This window comes from Phyllobates terribilis, unplaced genomic scaffold, assembly GCF_046119375.1.
Source record: "Phyllobates terribilis strain yellow unplaced genomic scaffold, ASM4611937v1 Scaffold_12__6_contigs__length_324123572, whole genome shotgun sequence".
NCBI lineage: Eukaryota > Metazoa > Chordata > Amphibia > Anura > Dendrobatidae > Phyllobates > Phyllobates terribilis.
The window spans coordinates 35,368,162-35,391,610 of NW_027362772.1; the positions used below are offsets into that span (position 1 = coordinate 35,368,162).

The following is a 23,449-nucleotide window of genomic DNA, read 5'->3' on the forward strand; positions in this document are numbered from 1 at the left end:
CACTTTTGCAATTTACTGCCTATTAAAATTTGCAGCCGTTCTTAAGATATCAACACTTTTTTCTTTTGTTTACATCTCGTTGCCTTGGAGACCGACCACTGCAGCAGCGCTTACAAGTGTTAATATCTCAGGAACGGCTGAAAATTTTAATAAGCAGTAAATCGCAAAAGTGTTCATTTTTACAAGATCTATCCAACAATATTGATTTCTGAAGATGGGAAAAACCACTTTAAGTAGCTTTTTGTTACATTCTCAGGGCTCCTTAGGTGCAATGTGTCACCTTCCACTGTAATCTGGCATTCCATTCATGAACAAGGAAGCCCTGGATGAACAATATTTTTTAATGCTGCACTACCTGTAGCAGTGACGTGCGATTTTTTTTTTTTTTTTACCGGTTATTCTGCTTCTGCGGCTGCACTTTGTGGGGCTTCCTGGAACATAAACAGAAAGACCACCCTCATATCTCACACCATTAAGGTGACAGCTTTCTCAGCCGCTCCCCTGCAGTCACATTTACCAGCCACATCGCTCAGGAAGCAGAATAACAGCGACCACGCTCCCCAGAAAGAGGTGACTATGATCTATATACTGAGCGCACGGGGATGTAGCAGAGCCGAGGCTATTAATGGGGGCATCTTGTTATGTCCAAATCTTATTGTATATTGGAGGGGCATATAGAGGAAGGGGTACCCCAATTTCTAGGACTGGCTCCATATTGAACACGGGCCCATATCACAACTTTTGCAAGGTGGAAATTCAAAGATACCTGAGCCACACATAGGGGGGATTAGTTTCTATCCCCCTATACTATTATACTATATACCCATAGTACGCCCCCACTTGCCATAGATCCTAAGGGAAAAAAAAGTCAATAAACCATGTTGGAATTTTTTGGACATTGACTTTTTCTTTTTTGATAAGCGGTGCCAGATGCATCCAGAAGCTGCTTGTCCTTCAATGAGCAAATCATTATTATTGCATATTATCTCTGGGTGTAAGGACATCACATACTGGAGACAATGGAGATTTATTATAAGATGTATATGTGCAAGAGCGTAACACCAGAACCGATAAAACAAATTCAGCTCTGCTACATCTGCATGTCTCACCATCACTTTGATACAATTGTTATTTCTATTCACAAATATAAATGAAGCTTAGGAGCAGGGCCGGCTCCAGGTTTTTCTGGGCCCCGGGCGAAAGAGTCTCAGTGGCCCCTTTAACACATACCACGATTCATGATGCAGAGATACAGCGGAGAAATATATATATATATATATATATATATATATATATATATATATATATATATATAGTACAATGCAAAGATTTCACTTCTTACATTACATGAGTGATATCTATTGTAAATTCCACAATAGCTCAGAAACCGGTGAATCGCTCCACACAGAAGACTGGCCCCCATATAAGGCTCCATACGGAATACTGGCCCCCATATAAGGCTCCATACGGAATACTGGCCCCCATATAAGGCTCCATACGGAATACTGGCCCCCATATAAGGCTCCATACGGAATACTGGCCCCCATATAAGGCTCCATACGGAATACTGGCCCCCATATAAGGCTCCATACGGAATACTGGCCCCCATATAAGGCTCCATACAGGATACTGGCCCCCATATAAGACTCCATACAGGATACTGGCCCCCATATAAGACTCCATACAGGATACTGGCCCCCATATAACGCTCCATACAGGATACTGGTCCCCATATAATGCTGCATGCAGGCTGTTACCCCCCACATAATGCCCCATACAGCCCCCCCCTTATAATGCTCCATGCAGGCTGTTCCCCCCCACATAATGCACTATGCAGTCTGCCCCCCCCCCTTTATAATGCCCCATGCAGGCTGTTCCCCACCTTATAATGCCCCATGCAGGATGTCCCCCCCTCTTTATAATGCCCCATGCAGGATGTCCCCCCCCCTCTCTTTATAATGCCCCATGCAGGATGTCCCCCCCTCTCCTTATAATGCCCCATGCAGGATGTCCCCCCCTCTCCTTATAATGCCCCATGCAGGATGTCCCCCCCTCTCTTTATAATGCCCCATGCAGGATGTCCCCCCCTCTCTTTATAATGCCCCATGCAGGATGTCCCCCTCCTCTTTATAATGCCCCATGCAGGATGCCCCCCCCCTTCTCTTTATACTGCCCCATGCAGGCTGTCACCCCCCCTCTTTATAATGCCCCATGCAGGCTGTCACCCCTCCTCTTTATACTGCCCCATGCCTCCATACATTAAAAAAAAAAATCAAATACTCACCTCCCTTCTCCTCACCTGCTGCCCGCTGCTCGGGTCCGAACTCCAGCGTTGTCGGCATCTTCCCGCTCAGCGCTCCCTGTGACGGCTCAGGGGAGGGCGCGGTGTAAAGACGTCACCGCGCCCTCTGACCTCACACGTCACAGGGAGCGCAGAGCAGGAAGACGGCTGATCTGCGGAGGCACGGGGAGAGGTAAGTATCCAGCTGCCGGGGCCCTGAGCAAGCTGGGGGAAGGGCGGGCGCTGACACCGCTCTCCTCCGCCCACAGCCCAGCGGGGTGCGCGACCGCCAGTGGGCCCCTCTGCCTGCTCAGGGCCCCGGCATTTGCCCGGGTGCGCCGGGTGCTGACGCCGGCCCTGCTTAGGAGACTTAGAATAAAAGTCACAAACAGCAGCACATCCTGTGTGATCTGCGGCTTCTCTGTGACACATAGTAAGTTTCCAACAAGATCAGAAGCCGCAGCTCGTACCAGAGAGAGCGATTCCGATCACTGAGGCCATAATATGTACAAGAATATAACTACTATAATACTGCCCCTATGTACAAGAATATAACTACTATAATACTGCTCCTATGTACAAGAATATAACTACTATAATACTGCTCCTATGTACAGGAATATAACTACTATAATACTGCCCCTATGTACAAGAATATAACTACTATAATACTGCTCCTATGTACAAGAATATAACTACTATAATACTGCCCCTATGTACAAGAATATAACTACTATAATACTGCTCCTATGTACAGGAATATAACTACTATAATACTGCCCCTATGTACAAGAATATAACTACTATAATACTGCCCCTATGTACAAGAATATAACTACTATAATACTGCTCCTATGTACAAGAATATAACTACTATAATACTGCCCCTATGTAGAAGAATATAACTACTATAATACTGCCCCTATGTACAAGAATATAACTACTATAATACTGCTCCTATGTACAGGAATATAACTACTATAATACTGCCCCTATGTACAAGAATATAACTACTATAATACTGCCCCTATGTACAAGAATATAACTACTATAATACTGCTCCTATGTACAAGAATATAACTACTATAATACTGCCCCTATGTAGAAGAATATAACTACTATAATACTGCCCCTATGTACAAGAATATAACTACTATAATACTGCTCCTATGTACAGGAATATAACTACTATAATACTGCCCCTATGTACAAGAATATAACTACTATAATACTGCCCCTATGTACAAGAATATAACTACTATAATACTGCCCCCTATGTACAAGAATATAACTACTATAATACTGCCCCCTATGTACAAGAATATAACTACTATAATACTGCCCCTATGTAGAAGAATATAACTACTATAATACTGCCCCTATGTACAAGAATATAACTACTATAATACTGCTCCTATGTACAGGAATATAACTACTATAATACTGCCCCTATGTACAAGGATATAACTACTATAATACTGCCCCTATGTACAAGAATATAACTACTATAATACTGCTCCTATGTACAAGAATTTAACTACTATAATACTGTCCCCTATGTACAAGAATAGAACTACTATAATACTGCCCCCTATGTACAAGAATATAACTACTATAATACTGCTCCTATGTAGAAGAATATAACTACTATAATACTGCCCCTATGTACAAGAATATAACTACTATAATACTGCTCCTATGTACAGGAATATAACTACTATAATACTGCCCCTATGTACAAGGATATAACTACTATAATACTGCCCCTATGTACAAGAATATAACTACTATAATACTGCTCCTATGTACAAGAATTTAACTACTATAATACTGTCCCCTATGTACAAGAATAGAACTACTATAATACTGCCCCCTATGTACAAGAATATAACTACTATAATACTGCTCCTATGTACAAGAATATAACTACTATAATACTGCCCCTATGTATAAGAATAGAACTACTATAATACTGCTCCTATGTACAGAATATAACTACTATAATACTGTCCCTATGTATAAGAATATAACTACTATAATACTGCCCCTATGTATAAGAATATAACTACTATAATACTGCTCCTATGTACAGAATATAACTACTATAATACTGCTCCTATGTATGAGAATATAACTACTATAATACTGCTCCTATGAACAGAATATAACTACTATAATACTGCCCCTATGTACAAGAATATAACTACTATAATACTGCTCCTATGTACAAGAATATAACTACTATAATACTGCCCCCTATGTACAAGAATATATCTACTATAATACTGCTCCTATGTACAAGAATATAACTACTATAATACTGCCTCCTATGTACAAGAATATAACTACTATAATACTGCCCCTGTGTACAAGAATATAACTACTATAATACTGCTACAATGTACAAGAATATAACTACTATAATACTGCCCCTATGTACAATAATATAACTACTATAATACTGCTCCCTATGTACAAGAATATAACTACTATAATACTGCTCCTATGTACAAGAATATAACTACTATAATGCTGCCCCTATGTACAAGAATATAACTACTATAATACTGCCCGCTATGTACAAGAATATAACTACTATAATACTGCTCCTATGTACAAGAATATAACTACTATAATACTGCTCCTATGTACAAGAATATAACTACTATAATACTGCTCCCTATGTACAAGAATATAACTGCTATAATACTGCCCCTTTGTACAAGAATATAACTACTATAATACTGCTCCTATGTACAAGAATATAACTACTATAATACTGCCCCCCATGTACAAGAATATAACTATTATAATACTGCTCCTATGTACAAGAATATAACTACTATAATACTGCCTCCTATGTACAAGAATATAACTACTATAATACTGCCCCTGTGTACAAGAATATAACTACTATAATACTGCTACAATGTACAAGAATATAACTACTATAATGCTGCCCCTATGTACAAGAATATAACTACTATAATACTGCCCTCTATGTACAAGAATATAACTACTATAATACTGCTCCTATGTACAAGAATATAACTACTATAATACTGCTCCTATTTACAAGAATATAACTACTATAATACTGCTCCCTATGTACAAGAATATAACTGCTATAATACTGCCCCTTTGTACAAGAATATAACTACTATAATACTGCCCCTATGTACAAGAATATAACTACTATAATACTGCCCCCTATGTACAGGAATATAACTACTATAATACTGCTCCTATGTACAAGAATATAACTACTATAATACTGCTCCCTATGTACAAGAATATAACTGCTATAATACTGCCCCTTTGTACAAGAATATAACTACTTTAATACTGCCCCTATGTACAAGAATATAACTACTATAATACTGCCCCCTATGTACAAGAATATAACTACTATAATACTGCCCCTATGTCCAAGAATATAACTACTATAATACTGCCCCCTATGTACAAGAATATAACTACTATAATACTGCTCCTATGTACAAGAATATAACTACTATAATACTGCTCCCTATGTACAAGCATATAACTACTATAATACTGCCTCCTGTGTACAAGAATATAACTACTATAATACTGCTCCTATGTACAAGAATGTAAGTACTGTTATACTGCGCCCTATGTACAAGAATATAACTACTATAATACTGCTCCCCTATGTACAAGAATATAACTACTATAATACTGCCCCTATGTACAAGAATATAACTACTATAATACTGCTCCTATGTGCAAGAATATAACTACTATAATACTGCCCCCTATGTACAAGAATATAACTACTATAATACTGCTCCTATGTACAAGAATATAACTACTATAATACTGCCTCCTATGTACAAGAATATAACTACTATAATACTGCCCCTGTGTACAAGAATATAACTACTATAATACTGCTACAATGTACAAGAATATAACTACTATAATACTGCTCCTATGTACAAGAATGTAACTACTGTAATACTGCCCTCTATGTACAAGAATATAACTACAATAATACTGCTCCCCTATGTACAAGAATATAACTGCTATAATACTGCCCCCTATGTACAAGAATATAGCTAGTATAATACTCCTCCTATGTACAAGAATATAACTACTATAATTCTGCTCCTATGTACAACAATATAACTACTATAATACTGCCCCTATGTACAAGAATATAACTACTATAATACTGCTCCCTATGTACAAGAATATAACTGCTATAATACTGCCCCTTTGTACAAGAATATAACTACTATAATACTGCCCCTATTTACAAGAATATAACTACTATAATACTGCCCCCTATGTACAAGAATATAACTACTATAATACTGCCCCTATGTCCAAGAATATAACTACTATAATACTGCCCCTATGTACAAGAATATAACTACTATAATACTGCTCCTATGTACAAGAATATAACTACTATAATACTGCTCCCTATGTACAAGCATATAACTACTATAATACTGCCTCCTGTGTACAAGAATATAACTACTATAATACTGCTCCTATGTACAAGAATGTAAGTACTGTTATACTGCCCCCTATGTACAAGAATATAACTACTATAATACTGCTCCCCTATGTACAAGAATATAACTACTATAATACTGCCCCCATGTACAAGAATATAACTACTATAATACTGCTCCTATGTACAAGAATATAACTACTATAATACTGCCCCCTATGTACAAGAATATAACTACTATAATACTGCTCCTATGTACAAGAATATAACTACTATAATACTGCCTCCTATGTACAAGAATATAACTACTATAATACTGCCCCTGTGTACAAGAATATAACTACTATAATACTGCTACAATGTACAAGAATATAACTACTATAATACTGCCCCTATGTACAAGAATATAACTACTATAATACTGCTCCTATGTACAAGAATATAACTACTATAATACTGCTCCTATGTGCAAGAATATAACTACTATAATACTGCCCCTATGTACAAGAATATAACTACTATAATACTGCCCCTATGTACAAGAATATAACTACTATAATACTGCCCCTATGTACAAGAATATAACTACTATAATACTGCCCCCTATGTACAGGAATATAACTACTATAATACTGCTCCTATGTACAAGAATATAACTACTATAATACTGCTCCTATGTACAAGAATATAACTACTATAATAATGACCATATGTACAAGAATATAACTACTATAATACCGCCCATATGTACAAGAATATAACTACTATAATACTGCCTCCTATGTACAAGAATATAACTACTATAATACTGCTCCCTATGTACAAGAATATAACTACTATAATACTGCCCCTATGTACAAGAATATAACTACTATAATACCACCCCCTATGTACAAGAATATAACTACTATAATACTGCCCCCTATGTACAAGAATATAACTACTATAATACTGCCCCTATGTGCAAGAATATAACTACTATAATACTGCTCCCTATGTACAAGAATATAACTGCTATAATACTGCCCCTTTGTACAAGAATATAACTACTATAATACTGCTCATATGTACAAGAATATAACTACTATAATACTGCCCCCTATGTACAAGAATATAACTACTATAATACTGCCCCTATGTCCAAGAATATAACTACTATAATACTGCCCCTATGTACAAGAATATAACTACTATAATACTGCTCCTATGTACAAGAATATAACTACTATAATACTGCTCCCTATGTACAAGCATATAACTACTATAATACTGCCTCCTGTGTACAAGAATATAACTACTATAATACTGCTCCTATGTACAAGAATGTAAGTACTGTTATACTGCCCCCTATGTACAAGAATATAACTACTATAATACTGCTCCCCTATGTACAAGAATATAACTACTATAATACTGCCCCCATGTACAAGAATATAACTACTATAATACTGCTCCTATGTACAAGAATATAACTACTATAATACTGCCCCCTATGTACAAGAATATAACTACTATAATACTGCTCCTATGTACAAGAATATAACTACTATAATACTGCCTCCTATGTACAAGAATATAACTACTATAATACTGCCCCTGTGTACAAGAATATAACTACTATAATACTGCTACAATGTACAAGAATATAACTACTATAATACTGCCCCTATGTACAAGAATATAACTACTATAATACTGCTCCTATGTACAAGAATATAACTACTATAATACTGCTCCTATGTACAAGAATATAACTACTATAATACTGCCCCTATGTACAAGAATATAACTACTATAATACTGCCCCTATGTACAAGAATATAACTACTATAATACTGCCCCTATGTACAAGAATATAACTACTATAATACTGCCCCCTATGTACAGGAATATAACTACTATAATACTGCTCCTATGTACAAGAATATAACTACTATAATACTGCTCCTATGTACAAGAATATAACTACTATAATAATGACCATATGTACAAGAATATAACTACTATAATACCGCCCATATGTACAAGAATATAACTACTATAATACTGCCTCCTATGTACAAGAATATAACTACTATAATACTGCTCCCTATGTACAAGAATATAACTACTATAATACTGCCCCTATGTACAAGAATATAACTACTATAATACCACCCCCTATGTACAAGAATATAACTACTATAATACTGCCCCCTATGTACAAGAATATAACTACTATAATACTGCCCCTATGTGCAAGAATATAACTACTATAATACTGCTCCCTATGTACAAGAATATAACTGCTATAATACTGCCCCTTTGTACAAGAATATAACTACTATAATACTGCCCCTATGTACAAGAATATAACTACTATAATACTGCCCCCTATGTACAAGAATATAACTACTATAATACTGCCCCTATGTCCAAGAATATAACTACTATAATACTGCCCCTGTGTACAAGAATATAATTACTATAATACTGCTATAATGTACAAGAATATAACTACTATAATACTGCCCCTTTGTACAAGAATATAACTACTATAATACTGCTCCTATGTACAAGAATATAACTACTATTATACTGCCCCTATGTACAAGAATATATCTACTATAATACTGCTCCTATGTACAAGAATATAACTACTATAATACTGCTCCTATGTACAAGAATATAACTACTATTATACTGCCCCTATGTACAAGAATATATCTACTATAATACTGCTCCTATGTACAAGAATATAACTACTATAATACTGCTCCTATGTACAAGAATATAACTACTATAATACTGCCCCTATATACAAGAATATAACTACAATAATACTGCCCTCTATGTACAAGAATATAAATACTATAATAATGCCCCTATGTATAAGAATATAACTACTATAATACTGCCCCTATGTACAAGAATATTACTACTATAATACTGCTCCTATGTACAACAATATAACTACTATAATACTGCCCCCTATGTATAAGAATATAACTACTATAATATTGCTCCTATGTACAAGAATATTACTACTATAATACTGCTCATATCTACAAGAATATATCTACTATAATACTGCCCCTATGTACAAGAATATTACTACTATAATACTGCTCATATCTACAAGAATATGTCTACTATAATACTGCCGCTAACAAACACATACTTGGTTCTGCACATACAATTATACCGTCTCATGTTGGGTACAATATTACCGTTATCTCTCTGCCTCTCTAGGATTTTGCAGATTTGGTGTGTGCCTCGCAGTGCATCATGTTGATGAATATTTTTGGCCTCGGTTGCTCCTGTCTCAGCTTCGTTCTCCTGCTCACCGGGCTCCTCACTGACTTCTGGTTGGTTGGTTTCGGGTCTGACTTGTTTCATATGGGATTGTGGCAAACTTGTACTAAGAACATATGTACTAAAGTGTCGGGGAGCGGTGAGTATTTCATTATGACATTCTGTACCTGGGGATATTGAGAAAATACTTTTTAGTGTGAATCTATTATTGTGGTGAGATAAAATACTTACTAGAAAGTAGAAACCTTGATGACAGCAATATTGACCAGTGTAGCTGTGAATCCTGTGGAGGGATAAAACAATTACTAGAAAGCAGCAGCATGACTGACTTTATACAGCAGTACTGAACAGTGTAGCTGTGAATCCAGTACTGTGTTGAGATAAAACAACTAGAAAGCAGCAGCATGACTGATTCTATACAGCAGTACTGAACAGTGTAGCTGTGAATCCTGTGGTGAGATAAAACAACTAGAAAGCAGCAGCATGACTGATTCTATACAGCAGTACTGAACAGTGTAGCTGTGAATCCTGTGGTGAGATAAAACAACTAGAAAGCAGCAGCATGACTGATTCTATACAGCAGTACTGAACAGTGTAGCTGTGAATCCAGCACTGTGTTGAAATAAATAACTTACTGGAAAACAGCAGCCTGGATGACTTTTTACAGCAGTACTGGAGAGTATAGCTGTGAGATAAAATACCTACTTGAAAAGAATGCAGAACCATTGATGACTTTATACAGCAGTACTGAGTAGTGTACCTGAATGCAGCACTGGCATTAGATGAAACACTTACTAGAAAGCAACAGTGCCATCTCTGTGTGTCTCTCTGCTTATTGTATTCTTTTCTTGTCTTCTATACTGCTTCCCCTCTCCTCTCCATAGACTTCAATAAGCAGCTGCAGATTGAGCTGGAAGTCCATTTATTCTTAGCCAATGCAGATTTTCACAGAATGTAAGTGTGAATGATGAGCTGGGGAGGCAGGCTGAAGATCAGAAAGTGGCTCATAAGTGGAGAAAGAGGCAGATTTCTCTGATAAAATGTTTTACAAGGTTTCTTTTAATCGCTTATATTATGGATTTATCTATAAATTAATTTTATTTACTCTTTTTACTTCTAAAAGTTGTCTGTAGTGGTTTCAGCACCGGTTTTCTGGTATAGAGCTCCATAATCTCAGCTTTCCTCCTAACAGCCATTTAGCTAAATTATAAAATAATATCTGCTTTAAGTCACCACTAGAGGGAGCTCACTGCAAAAGGATTTATATGCAGTGAGCTCCCCCTAGTGGTGGGTTCTGCTCACTGATTATATTATGATCTGGTATATAGTGACGATCATTACATGATGGCTCGGTGTGTTCTTCCTCCAGGATACATCAATGCCACCAGAGGGTTAGTTATCTTCTCCACCTCGCTTCTCATCTTTGGGATGATATTTTCCTGCCTCACATTTCTCAAGTTCCATGTAGGAAGAATCACTGCCTGCCTCGGGTCTGCTGTCCTGGAAAGCTTATCAGGTGAGCACAAGTCATGTACATAAGTGACTATCATCTCGATCAGGCTTGATATTTTTTCCAACACTAGATGGCACTGCATTATTATATCACAGCGCCCCCTGGTAACACAAGAGCTAAACTGAAGGGAATAAAAGACCTTACACTAGTAGGGATGGGGAGGTCATTTTAGAAATCTTGTATACTAAAGGGCTTTTTCAAGATTTCCCCACTGGTTGTCGCTGTTTCTGGTATGGCAGTAAGTGAAAAAAAAAGTGAGCTGTAATACCACACTCAGCCACAACTTAATGTGTGGCGCTGTGCCATGTAAAATATGATGAAGACTTTTCAGCCAATTTCATAATGAATGCAGCTCTTGGGGTCCTTGTGGTTCATTCTGCGCCCTTATGTTTTGCAGCCATGTTTCTTCTCATCGGGATGTCCGTCTACACGGCTGAGACGTCCAATGTAGTCCTCAACAGTTCATGTAATTACCAGTGGTCCTTCTACCTGTGCTGGACCGCCAATGCCCTCCTCATCATTTCAGGTTAGTCTGCTGTCTCTTCCCAATCTAAAAACCAGCTAAAATCCCCATAAGAGAGAGTGTATAACATATACATTTTTATTAAATACTGGTTAAAAACATTCTTACAAATAACCAGGACAGGCAAAATAGCAACAAGCAAAAACCCCGGGGTAGGGAAAACACAGCAACATGCGAGTGTAGAAGGTATTATATCATGACTAGTGATGAGCGAACGCGCTCGCCACTACTCGGTACTCACCTGAGCATCAAGGTGCTCGACAAGCTCGGCGCTCGGCGAGAATTTCCGGGTTGCTCGGGCGGGAACTCGGGTCACCGCCCTGCATGTTTGGATCTCTTTAGAGCAGGGATTGCCTGCCACTCACTGTAATGCTGCAGCCATGTTGGTTGTGGTATTACAGTGATTGGCTGGCCGCACAGCGTCATCAGGTGTATATCAGACCTGGCACCGCCGTGCTCATCACAGTCACTCCGGATCAGACAATGTAGGGAGAGCTGCTGCTGAGCTAGGGAGAGATTTGGTTGTGTATTAGGTAGTGTAGGGAGAAAAACCGTACATTACACATATCCATCTTAACAAACAATCCTTCTGAGGACTAATCCATCTGCAGAGATATCAGGCAGGCAGGGTATATAGGCAGGCAGGCAGGGTATATAGCAGACTGCAGTGCACATAGCACAAGAGGCTCCATTCCAATTCTGCCTTCTGCTGCTGTTAGATATTTCTATACAAAGACCCAGGTCTCAGGGGCGAGGAATACTTTTCTTTGCATCTTAATCCTCATTATTTGCTTAAAAGCAATCCAGAGAACACTGTTTTTCTGTGCCATTTGCTTGTTGGCACTGCAGAATACAGCCAGGTCCTTTCCATATTACAGCGCTAGAAGCCCAGCTATTTAAAACTGTGTTTTCTCCATCACACGGATCACATATACGTTGTCAGAAAATACTGCCATTTCTGGCCTCCATTAAAAATTTCCTTCAGTGTGTCAGTGAAGCAATTCACCGGAGTTTGCTGGTCAAACTACTTACCTACAGGCCAGGTATTTAAAACTCGGTTTTCTCCGGCACACGGATCACATATAAGTTCGCTCCAAATTCAGTCATTTGTAGTGAGCGTGGAAGATACTGTCCTCCATTTAAAATGGGCAAGGCACGTGTCAAGGGACGGGGAACTGGACGTAATGGTAATGGTGCATGCAGAGGCCGAGGACAAGGCCGTGGGCAAGCCGAAATTGTGCCACAGAAAAACACCCACATCTTCTCGCCCGACCTTCCTGTCCCAATTTCTAGGGGACCGCAGCACACCACTATTGAACCCAGAGCAGTGTCAAAAGGTTGTTGGTTGGATAGCGGATAATGCTTCCAGTCACTTAGCCACCACCACCACCCTGTCTTCCACACGGTCAAGTCTCAGAAGCCGTGAGTCTGGACCGCATATTCCTCACCCTGATCCTCCTTCCTCCCACCATGCCGAGTGCCCAGAGACAACTGATCCCACACTGGGACACTCTGAAGAGCTGTTCACTTTTCCATTTATAGATTCGGGCCTCTCGCCGGGTCCACTTGAAGCGGGGCAAGAGGAGATTGCGTGTAGCGATGCCCAAATATTTGAGCAGCCACGGTCACACGAAGGCGACGGTGGGAAAGTGCCACAAGAGGTGGACGATGATGAGACACAATTGCCAGAAAGTCAGGAGGAGGACCAGGGTGCGGAAGTGGAAGACGAGGTGGTGGATGATATAGTAACTGACCCAACCTGGCAGGAGGACATGCAGAGCGAGGACAGCAGCACACAGGGGGAGGGAGGCAAAGCACCCTAACAGGCAGGAAGAAGCAGTATGGTGGCCGCAGACAGAAGGCAGGCAACCGTTCCCTGTAACACCAACACGAAGGAAGTTACCAGTACAACTGTTAGGTCTTCCCGAGTCTGGTTGTTTTTTAAAGACTCTGAAGATTACCCCAAAAAGGCCATTTGCAACACCTGCCAGGCCAGCATCAGCAGGGGTGGTGAAACGACCAGCCTGACCACCACCAGCATGATCAGGCTCATGGCAGCAAAGCACCCGACTTTGTGGGCCGAACCCCAGGGTCCAGGAACAGTGTGTGCGGGTGGCACCATTGCTTCTTCCGCTGTTGTGCATGCAAGCCAATCCCCTGTCCATGGTGCATGCAAAGATGCCTCCTGCCCTGCACCTGTCGTTGCACACTCTCAAGTAGCAGCATCAGGAAGCAAGTCCATGTCCTTGTCTCAGCGCAGCGTTCAGTTTTTCCATACCCCAGTCCTTGGAATGCAAGCACAAATACGCAGCCAACGCCCCACAGGCCACACTACTAAATTCTCACATTTCACGACTGCTTGTGCTCGAAATGTTGCCTTTTAGGCTCGTGGAAACTGAAGCATTCCGCAACCTGATGGCGGCGGCCATCCCTCGGTACTCGGTCCCCAGCCGCCACTATTTCTCCCGGTGTGCCGTCCCTGCATTACACAAGCACGTGTCCCAAAACATTAGCCGTGCTCTCAACAACGCATTTACTGGTAAAGTCCACCTAACCACGGACACGTGGACAAGTGCTTGTGGGCAGGGAGGGTACATCTCGCAGACGGCACACTGGGTTAACTTAGTGGAAGCCGGGACACAGTCGGACCTTGGGACGGTACACGTCCTCCCGACGCCAAGAATTGCGGGCCCTAGGTTAATCAGGGTTGCCCCCACGGTCTACAGTTCCTGCACCTCATCCTCCTTAGCCTCCTCCTCCTCTTCAGCCTCCATCTCCGAAATGACCACATTAGTCACAAGCTGGAAGCACTGCAGCACAACCTCAGCCAAGTGGCAACAGGCTGTGCTGAAGCTAATATCTTAGGTGAAAAAACGCACAATGCTGAAGAATTGTGGACAGCTCTGAAAGAGCAGGAAGATCTGTGGCTCACACCGCTGAACCTACAGCCAGGCATGGTCATGTGTGACAATGGACGGAACCGGGTGGCAGCTCTGAGGCGAGGCGAGCTCACACATGTACCATGCCTGGCCCATGTGCTTAACCTCGTGGTTAAGCGGTTTCTCAAATCCTACCCGGAGCTGCCGGATCTGCTTGTTAAAGTACGCCTGTGTGCCCATTTTAGAAAGTCAGCTACAGCTTCTGCCGCCCTTGCAGTGTTTCAGCAGCATTTGCAGCTTCCGGCTCACAGACTGGTGTGTGATGTCCCCATGCGTTGAAACTCTACACTGCAGATGTTGGGAAGGATTTGTGAGCAGAAGAGGGCAGTTGTTGAGTACCAGCATCAACAAGGCCGTCGGTATTCAGTTCAGACTCCACACATAAGACTTCAGGAGTGGACATGGATGTCTGACATATGTACCATCCTCCAAATCTTTGAGGACTCCACCAAGATGGTGAGCGGCGATGACGCCATAATTAGCATCACCATCCCGCTTCTCTGTCTTCTGAAACGCTCTCTGCTCACAATCAAAGAGGATGCATTGCAGGCAGAGCACGATGAAATGGAGCAAGGAACCATACAGGGTGATTACACACAGCCCAGCATCATCTCACCCCAACATGGATTGGGTGACAATGAGGAAGAGGAGGAAGGACAGGATCTAGTTTCATGCACTATAGACGGTACTACCTGCACAACTGTCATACCGTCTGTTCAGTGTGGATGGCCAGAGGACAGAGAGGAGGAGGAGGAGGAGGAGAGCATGGTCAGTCATCCTCTTGGTGAGGACACGTAAGTCTTGCCTGTTAGTAGTCTGGCACGCATCGCTGAATTTATGTCACGCTGCCTTTCCCATGACACTCGCGTTCTCAAAATTTTGGGTGACAGTCATTACTGGTTGGTGACACTTCTAGACCCACGCTACAAGGAGAACTTTATATCTCTTATTCCTGAGGCGGACAGGTCTACAAAAATGGGGCAGTACCAGAAGGCCCTTGTTGCGGAACTATTAAAAAAATTCCCATCTGAAAACGCTGGCGGCAGAGGGCACACTTCATTGGACAACCAAGGAGTACAGGCGAGAGAGACACAACTTCAATCCAGCAGAGGCAGGGGAACACTGTGAAACTTCTGGGAGAGTTTTCTCAGACCCTCCCATCGCACAGGCCCTGAGGCGCGGGGTACTCTCACAAGGAGTGCAAAGTTTCGGAAGATGCTGAGGGAGTACCTTGCCGACCATACCAACGTCCTCCGTGATTCCCCTGTGCCTTATAATTATTGGGTATCCAAGCTGGATACGTGGAATGAACTGGCTCTCTACGCCTTGGAGGTCCTGGCCTGCCCTGCCGCCAGCGTTTTATCAGAGCGGGTTTTTAGTGCCGCTGGTGGAATTATAACTGATAAGCGCATCCGCCTGTCAACTGAAAATGCTGACAGGCTGACTCTTATAAAAATGAACAAGGGCTGGATTGGGCCAGACTTCGCAACACCACCGAATGATAGCAGCGTAACATAAACTCCAATCCAGTGTCTTTTCTTGGGAGGTGTATTCCCAAGCACCTCTTCACACCCACACATGGGTATATGCTTCCTGATTTTGGCTATTTGCTCTTGTCCTCCTCCTTCTCCTCATCCTCCACCACCATATCACCAGGGTGACCGTGGTCCGTGATGCAGCACCCACCTAATTTTTTTTAAAGGGTGTTTATGATGCCCGTAAAAAAAATTTTTTATACAGTATGTTCATGTATACCCCCCAGGGGTAAATGTTTGTCAGCCCATACACTTAGTGCATGGGCATTACAAGTATAGGAGGCCCGCTCCTTTCTAATGGGAACATTTTTTTATGAGGCCCTCCTCCACGTCTCTTCCAAGGGGCATTGAAGTGTCTCCAAATTTTTGGCAGCCCTTGCATTCACTGCATAGGCCAACACTATGGGAGACTCTCTGCTTTCTAATGGGAATTTGTCGTTACTGTGGCCCTGCTCTATGTGTCTTTAAATTCTTAGTGGGGTTTTTCCTAAAATTGGTCAGACATTGGACTCACTGCATACCCTATAACTGTATAGCAGACCCTCTCCTTTCTAATGGGAACATGTCGTACCTTGTTACTGTGGCCCTGCTCTGTGTGTCTTTAAATTCTTAGTGGGGTTTTTCCTAAAATTGGTCAGACATTGGACTCACTGCATACCCTATAACTTTATAGCAGACCCTCTCCTTTCTAATGGGAACATGTCGTACCTTGTTACTGTGGCCCTGCTCTATGTGTCTTAAATTCTTAGTGGGGTTTTTCCCAAATTTTGGCAGCCCTTGCAGTCACAGCATGGGCATTACCAATATAGGAGACCCGCTCCTTTATAATGGGAACATTTTTTTTTACTGAGACCCTCCTCTATGTCTCTTCAAAGGGGTATTGGGTTGCGTCCAAATTTTTGGCAGCCCTTGCAGTCACTGGATACGCAATAATGGTATAGGAGACCCATTTGTTAATAATGGGAACAACAAAGCATATCTGGCTGATGGCTCTCTAACAATAGCTAGGGCCGACTGCTGGCCTTTTAAGAATAGTAAGGGCCGTCTGATGTCCCTATAAAAATAGGCTTTATGACTTTCAGAGTCCCTCCATCATAAATAAAACAGGATGTGTCGGATGATATGTCACACACCACATTGCCAGATAAGGTTGTAAAATGTTAAAATGACATTTCCTGGTGAATGCATTTGTCTTAAAAAATAACGTAAAAAAGCCAAAACAATAGGATCTTTCTTTAGTAGAAAAAACAGCGTCACCAATTTAACCTCAATGTAATCACATTGTTTAGCTCATGCACCTCCTCCTCCATCTCCGAAATGACCACATCAGTCACAATCTGACAGCACTGCAGCACTGCCTTGGCCAAGCGGCAACAGGCTGTGCTGAAGATAACATGCTTAATGCTTAATTGACAAACCGCCCAGCGCTGCAGAGTTGTTGAAAGCTGTAACACAGCAGCCTGATCTGGCTCTCACAGCTGAACATACAGCCAAGCATGGTCGTGTGTGACAATGGGCAAAACCTCGTGACGGAGAAATGACAGCCGGGGTAGATACGGTTTCCCTCTATGCCAGTCCTTTCACCGAGCTAAAGAATATGGCTGTGGTGAAATACAAGTCCCACTGAGAAGCTGTTTCAGATTGAAAAACATTGTGCCCACCAGAGGATTTGATTCTGAGGGCTCCCCCGCTCAAGAGCCCCATAGCAGCTGCAAAGTTACTGCTATCATGAACTATCCTGAGGTATAAGCCAAGGCACACCAGAGGATTCTCTGGTGGGACCGTCCAACCCTGACGAGAAGTAGTCCTGGCTAAGAAAAGTGTGTGGAAAGGTTCCCGGACACTCTATGGCTGCTTTTTTACTGAGGTGGAAACCCACGCAAACACGGGGAGAAAATACTTGCAGATATTGTCCTTGCTGGGATTTGAACCCAGGATCCCAGCGCTGCAAGTCTTCAGTGCTAACCACTGATCCAATGTGCTGCCGTTCACCCTCTAATATCTAACAGGCTGGAGAAACTTGCACCTACTGCCTTTCTATCTTCAGTTCCTTTGTTAGAAAATGTATTTGGGCAGCCACTCAGTCTACCAAATAAAATTCCTGAGAAGGAAATTGGGGATGGCTTCACTACTGGTACTGGGGGCAGTGCTAATACCATGGCGTCGTACCATAGTTTGCTGGAAATATTCCAGGCTGGTAGGAGGCAAGCAAATTCCCACAGAAAAGTACCAGCAGTAATGTTCAAGGACCCGCGCTTGTAGAAGATGGAGACAACACCAGGAGAAAAAGTGACGGCTGGGGACCGAGTATGGACACGAGGCATGTGGTTGTGAAAAGCTTCCGCCTCCACGAGCCTAAAAGGCCACATTTCAAGTGAAAGCAGCTTTACAGGACTTTCTGGGGGAAATGACAAGCAGGGTAGATACGTTTTCCTTGTATGCCAGTCCTTTCACAAAGCTAAATACAACTGTCAGCAATAAAAGTTGTGGACTGGCTCTGTACCGTCCCTGGCCACATTCACCTGTCCACGTGTTTGTGGTTAGGTGGTCCTTCCCAGTAAGTGCACTGGGGAAGGCACGGATAATGTTGTGGGACCCGTACTTGTGGAAGGCGGAGGCGATACTAGGAAATATAGTGGCGGCTGGGGACCGAGTATGGACACCCGGCCGCCGCTGGCATGAGGTTGTGAAAAGCTTCCGCCTCCACGAGCCTAAAAGGCCACATTTCAAGTGCAAGCAACTGTCAAAAATTTGGCAGTATAGTATTGCAACCTGCGGGTGGGTGGGTGGCTGCATACTTGCGTTTGCATTCCAAGGAATGGGGTAGGGACAGCTGAACGCTTCAGTGGGACAAGGATGTGGACGGTGATTGTTGCAAGTCTGCAATGACAGGTTCATGGTGGGAGGCATCTTCGCATGCGTCAAGGATCACTTATGATGAGCACACTTTTAGGCAGTGACCTGGGAGTCAGAGATGCTTCCAGTGGTCTTCCCCATGCTGTTCCCATGACTTTTCAGCACTGTATGCATGTGTCTGATGATGTGTCACACACCACATGGCCAGATAAGGTTGTAAAATGTTAAAATGACATTTCCTGGTGAATGCATTTGTCTTGGTTGAAAGCAATGCAAAAGTGCAAAAACGCATCAAAAACGCTACGTGTGATCATAGCCCAAGGTGTGGAGGAGTATTTTTGTTTTTGGTTATTTATTTTGCATTATATACATTGTACATGTCATGGAAAGGATGTTCCTTAACATATTTCCCAGGAAAATCCATTTTAGTTTTGTTTTTGTATGTTTTATTGTGAGTCCGTAAAAGTGGCGTAATACTCTGACTACATTGTTGACAGAAGTGACCTGGGAGTCAGAAATGCTTTCAGGGGTCTTCCCCATGCTGTCCCCATGTCATTTGAGCACTGTTCTCATCGATTTGGGCAATTTTTAGGCCCTCTGCAGACCGCCGTGGGGAGCTGTCTGAAAAATGCTTGAGTTTCCCATAGACTTACATTGGGCTCTTAGTGCTCGCTCATCACTAATTATGACTGATAGGTGGAATCTTGACATGTATGCAATCTGTCCTATGTCACACATGTGTAAATGAAAGTACTTCAGAAAAAACATCATTGAATAATTCAATGAAAAGAAACCTTACCCATGTGGCAGGTGAAGCACAAGCAGAAAGTGCAGAGCCCTACGTACGCACATTTCAAGTGTCAAATACACGCTTTCTCAAGGGTACTGAGTAGTGTAGCTATGAATCCAGCAGTACTGAGTAGTGTAGCTGTGAATTCAGCAGTAATGAGTAGTGTAGCTGTGAATCCAGAAGTGCTGAGTAGTGTAGCTGTGAATCCAGCAGTACTGAGCAGTGTAGCTGTGAATCCAGCAGTATTGAGTAGTGTAGATGTGAATCCAGCAGTACTGAGTAGTGTAGATGTGAATCCAGCAGTACTGAGTAGTGTAGGAGTGAATCCAGCAGTACTGAGTAGTGTAGCTTTGAATCCAGCAGTACTGAGTAGTGTAGCTGTGAATCCAGCAGTACTGAGTAGTGTAGCTGTGAATCCAGCAGTACTGAGTAGTGTAGCTGTGAATCCAGCAGTACTAAGTAGTGTAGCTGTGAATCCAGCAGTACTGAGTAGTATAGCTGCGAATCCAGCAGTACTGAACAGTGTAGCTGTGAATCCAGCAGTACTGAGTAGTGTAGCTGTGAATCCAGCAGTACTAAGTAGTGTAGCTGTGAATCCAGCAGTACTGAGTAGTATAGCTGCGAATCCAGCAGTACTGAGCAGTGTAGCTGTGAATCCAGCAGTACTGAGTAGTGTAGCTTTGAATCCAGCAGTACTGAGTATTGTAGCTGTGAATCCAGCAGTACTGAGTATTGTAGCTGTGAATCCAGCAGTACTGAGTAGTGTAGCCGTGAATCCAGAAGTACTGAGAAGTGTAGCTGTGAATCCAGCTCTGCCTGTTACCACTTAGGCTGTCACACATGGTGTCTCGTTGCTGCTCCCTGTAGTCACACAGTACATTCTGTGAATACTAAATGTATGGAAGCGGCTGTAAGATATGGGATGTCAAAGCAAGCTATCAGGTATAGTGGCGGCCAGTAGTATTGTGATTGCAGCTCTGTATGTGAATGGTAACTGAAGCCAAAGCACATCTAGTGACCTATTGGTTGGGAACATGGAGTCACAGAGTACCAGGTAAACAATATATAGACACATGTTTAATACATGTTATATCTTGTGCTGTTGTTTCTTCAGGGATTTGCCACCTCCTGGCTCATCGATCGTCACCAATACCCGGATACGAGTCGGTGTAAACACTGGTATCATCCACAGCTGCTGTCCTCCTCCTCATCATCAGATTCCTCCTCTTCTTGCTCCACACTGATTTCTACATCTGACGTCCAGTCCTTCACCCATGAGTCCATAAATTAGTAATAGCTGCAAAAGATTGAACATCCCTGTTCATTCAATGTTTTCCTTGTTCTTATTGGAATGTGCACACTGCAAATTCAGCCTGAAGGCAGCAAAACCACGAAGAAACACATAAGGAAAGAAGGAGTAAAGAGACATATGAGAAACAAACTAGAACTTGTGTTACACCTTAGATTTCTCATGTATTCCCCCTGTTACTCTGAATACAGCTTTACATCCCGCTGGTGTTCTCTCCAGTCACTTCATCAGGTCATCAGCTGGAATGGCTGCCAATAAACAGGTATATCTCGTGGAATCACAAATAATAGTCCTTCATTACTTTAAGACATGAAGGTCATTCAATCCGGAAACATGCTAGAACCTTGAAGGTAACCACACTGGTCCTCATGAGGAAATGAAGCTCAAGAATGACCTCTGCTGCAGAAGATAAGTTCATCAGAGTTACCAGCCTCAGAAGCACCTCAGATAACAGCGCTCATAAATAATATACAGACATCAAGTGACAGAGACATCTCAACATCAACTGTCCAGAGGACACCAGTCAGGATAAGTAAGGGTGATGTGACCTAGAATGAGAGGGATGGAGTCTGTGTCAGATGACATGGCCTCCACAATCACTTGATACTCTACGGAGATGGTTTGGTATGAGATGGACACAGAGTGAAGGCAAAGCAGCTGACAAGAGCTCAGCATCTCTGAAGACTTCTTCAAGACTCTTAGAAGCTATTCCAGGTGACTACCCAACGAAGCTGTTTGAGAGAAGCCAAAGGAGTGTAAAATGGTCATCGAGGTAAAATAGGAGGAATTTGAGGGGTAACACTTCTTCTGGTTTATTTCACACGTTTCTTCTCTCCTTGTTTTCATGTGTTTTGCAGCTTTCTGTCTGAATCTGCAATGTGCACATTCCAAAAAGAACATGCATGAACTTGAACAGGGGTGTCCAAACTTTTGACCGGTGCTGTATATGCTCTATCAGCCCCTGTTATATAACAGTTCCCATATTATTAATGTATCTGTGGTCAGACATTGATTTTTTTTAGGATTTTAGGATGACCTGTTCCTGCTTTTTCTTAGTACCTATGAATATATGGCAGGTAGTGTAGCAGTCAATGATGGGGCTCGTATTAATTATTCCAAAATGTGCATATTAAAGCAAAAATCTATTAAAACTTTTTGAATAACTTTTATTTTTACATGTATTAATTTTCTTCTACTAGAACAGCAGGGGCGGAGGTTCAACGTCTCTTGATTATCCCTCCCCCGATTTCTACTATAACTGTGTACATACGGCTAAAAAGTTACAATGTTATGAAAAATAAACATCTTCATTATTTGTCGTTTATTCTTGATTCCTTGATTCTCTTTTTTTTTTTTTTTTAAGAATTCAGTTTTTTATTGCATTTTCAACATAAAAGTTTGAAACTTTTAGAAACTCGAGAAAACGTTATTCAATGTTTTGAACTTTTGTAAAAACATAACTTTTTTTTTTCTTGTTGTAAATGAAGGGATTTGCCTTTTAAGCAATAATGAGAGCGGAAAATGAATGAAGCAACAAGATTAACTGATCTGGGAATAAAAGCCAAATTTCCAGCAAAGGGCAAAATGCTAAATAGTTAGCATTAACTCATAGGGAGATTCCGTGCCGTGCAGCGGGATTATGATATCACAAAAGAAATGATGACATCACTCTTCTAGAACAGCCAGAGGGAAGTTCTATGCTTCACATATCTGGACCTGACCACTGACCGAACACAGGACTGATCACAGCGCTGAAAACATGCTCCGGTGAGGTTACATTTTCATATTATTTTGCCTGTAGGTGGCAGCATTTTATTAGAACATCCAGACCTGACAATGTATTATTGTTGGGTTTTCTTATAATTACGAGGCTGGAGTTTTGGGGGGCGGCTTGTGTTGGGTCACCCTGGCGCTATTGGTGGC

General features: G+C 41.6%; 1 protein-coding gene across 1 annotated transcript; it reads left to right on the top strand.

The window, feature by feature from the left end:
* Window positions 1-472: 472 nt before the first annotated feature.
* LOC141171994 (epithelial membrane protein 2-like) lies at window positions 473-22,793 on the top strand. Its single transcript, XM_073655750.1, has 5 exons — window positions 473-570; window positions 9,999-10,200; window positions 11,431-11,577; window positions 11,972-12,100; window positions 21,332-22,793. Exons 2-5 carry the CDS (start codon window positions 10,035-10,037, stop codon window positions 21,388-21,390), a joined length of 501 nt encoding a protein of 166 aa, XP_073511851.1. The 5' UTR covers window positions 473-570; window positions 9,999-10,034; the 3' UTR covers window positions 21,391-22,793.
* Window positions 22,794-23,449: the final 656 nt, after the last annotated feature.

What these genes read in the sequence shown, in the direction of transcription:
- LOC141171994 (XM_073655750.1), top strand. Translation starts at nt 10,035, where the DNA reads ATGTTGATGAATATTTTTGGCCTCGGTTGCTCCTGTCTCAGCTTCGTT. An exon ending in TACTAAAGTGTCGGGGAGCG is followed by an intron (nt 10,201 to 11,430) that starts GTGAGTATTTCA and finishes TTCTTCCTCCAG; the next exon opens with GATACATCAATGCCACCAGA. An exon ending in TGTCCTGGAAAGCTTATCAG is followed by an intron (nt 11,578 to 11,971) that starts GTGAGCACAAGT and finishes TATGTTTTGCAG; the next exon opens with CCATGTTTCTTCTCATCGGG.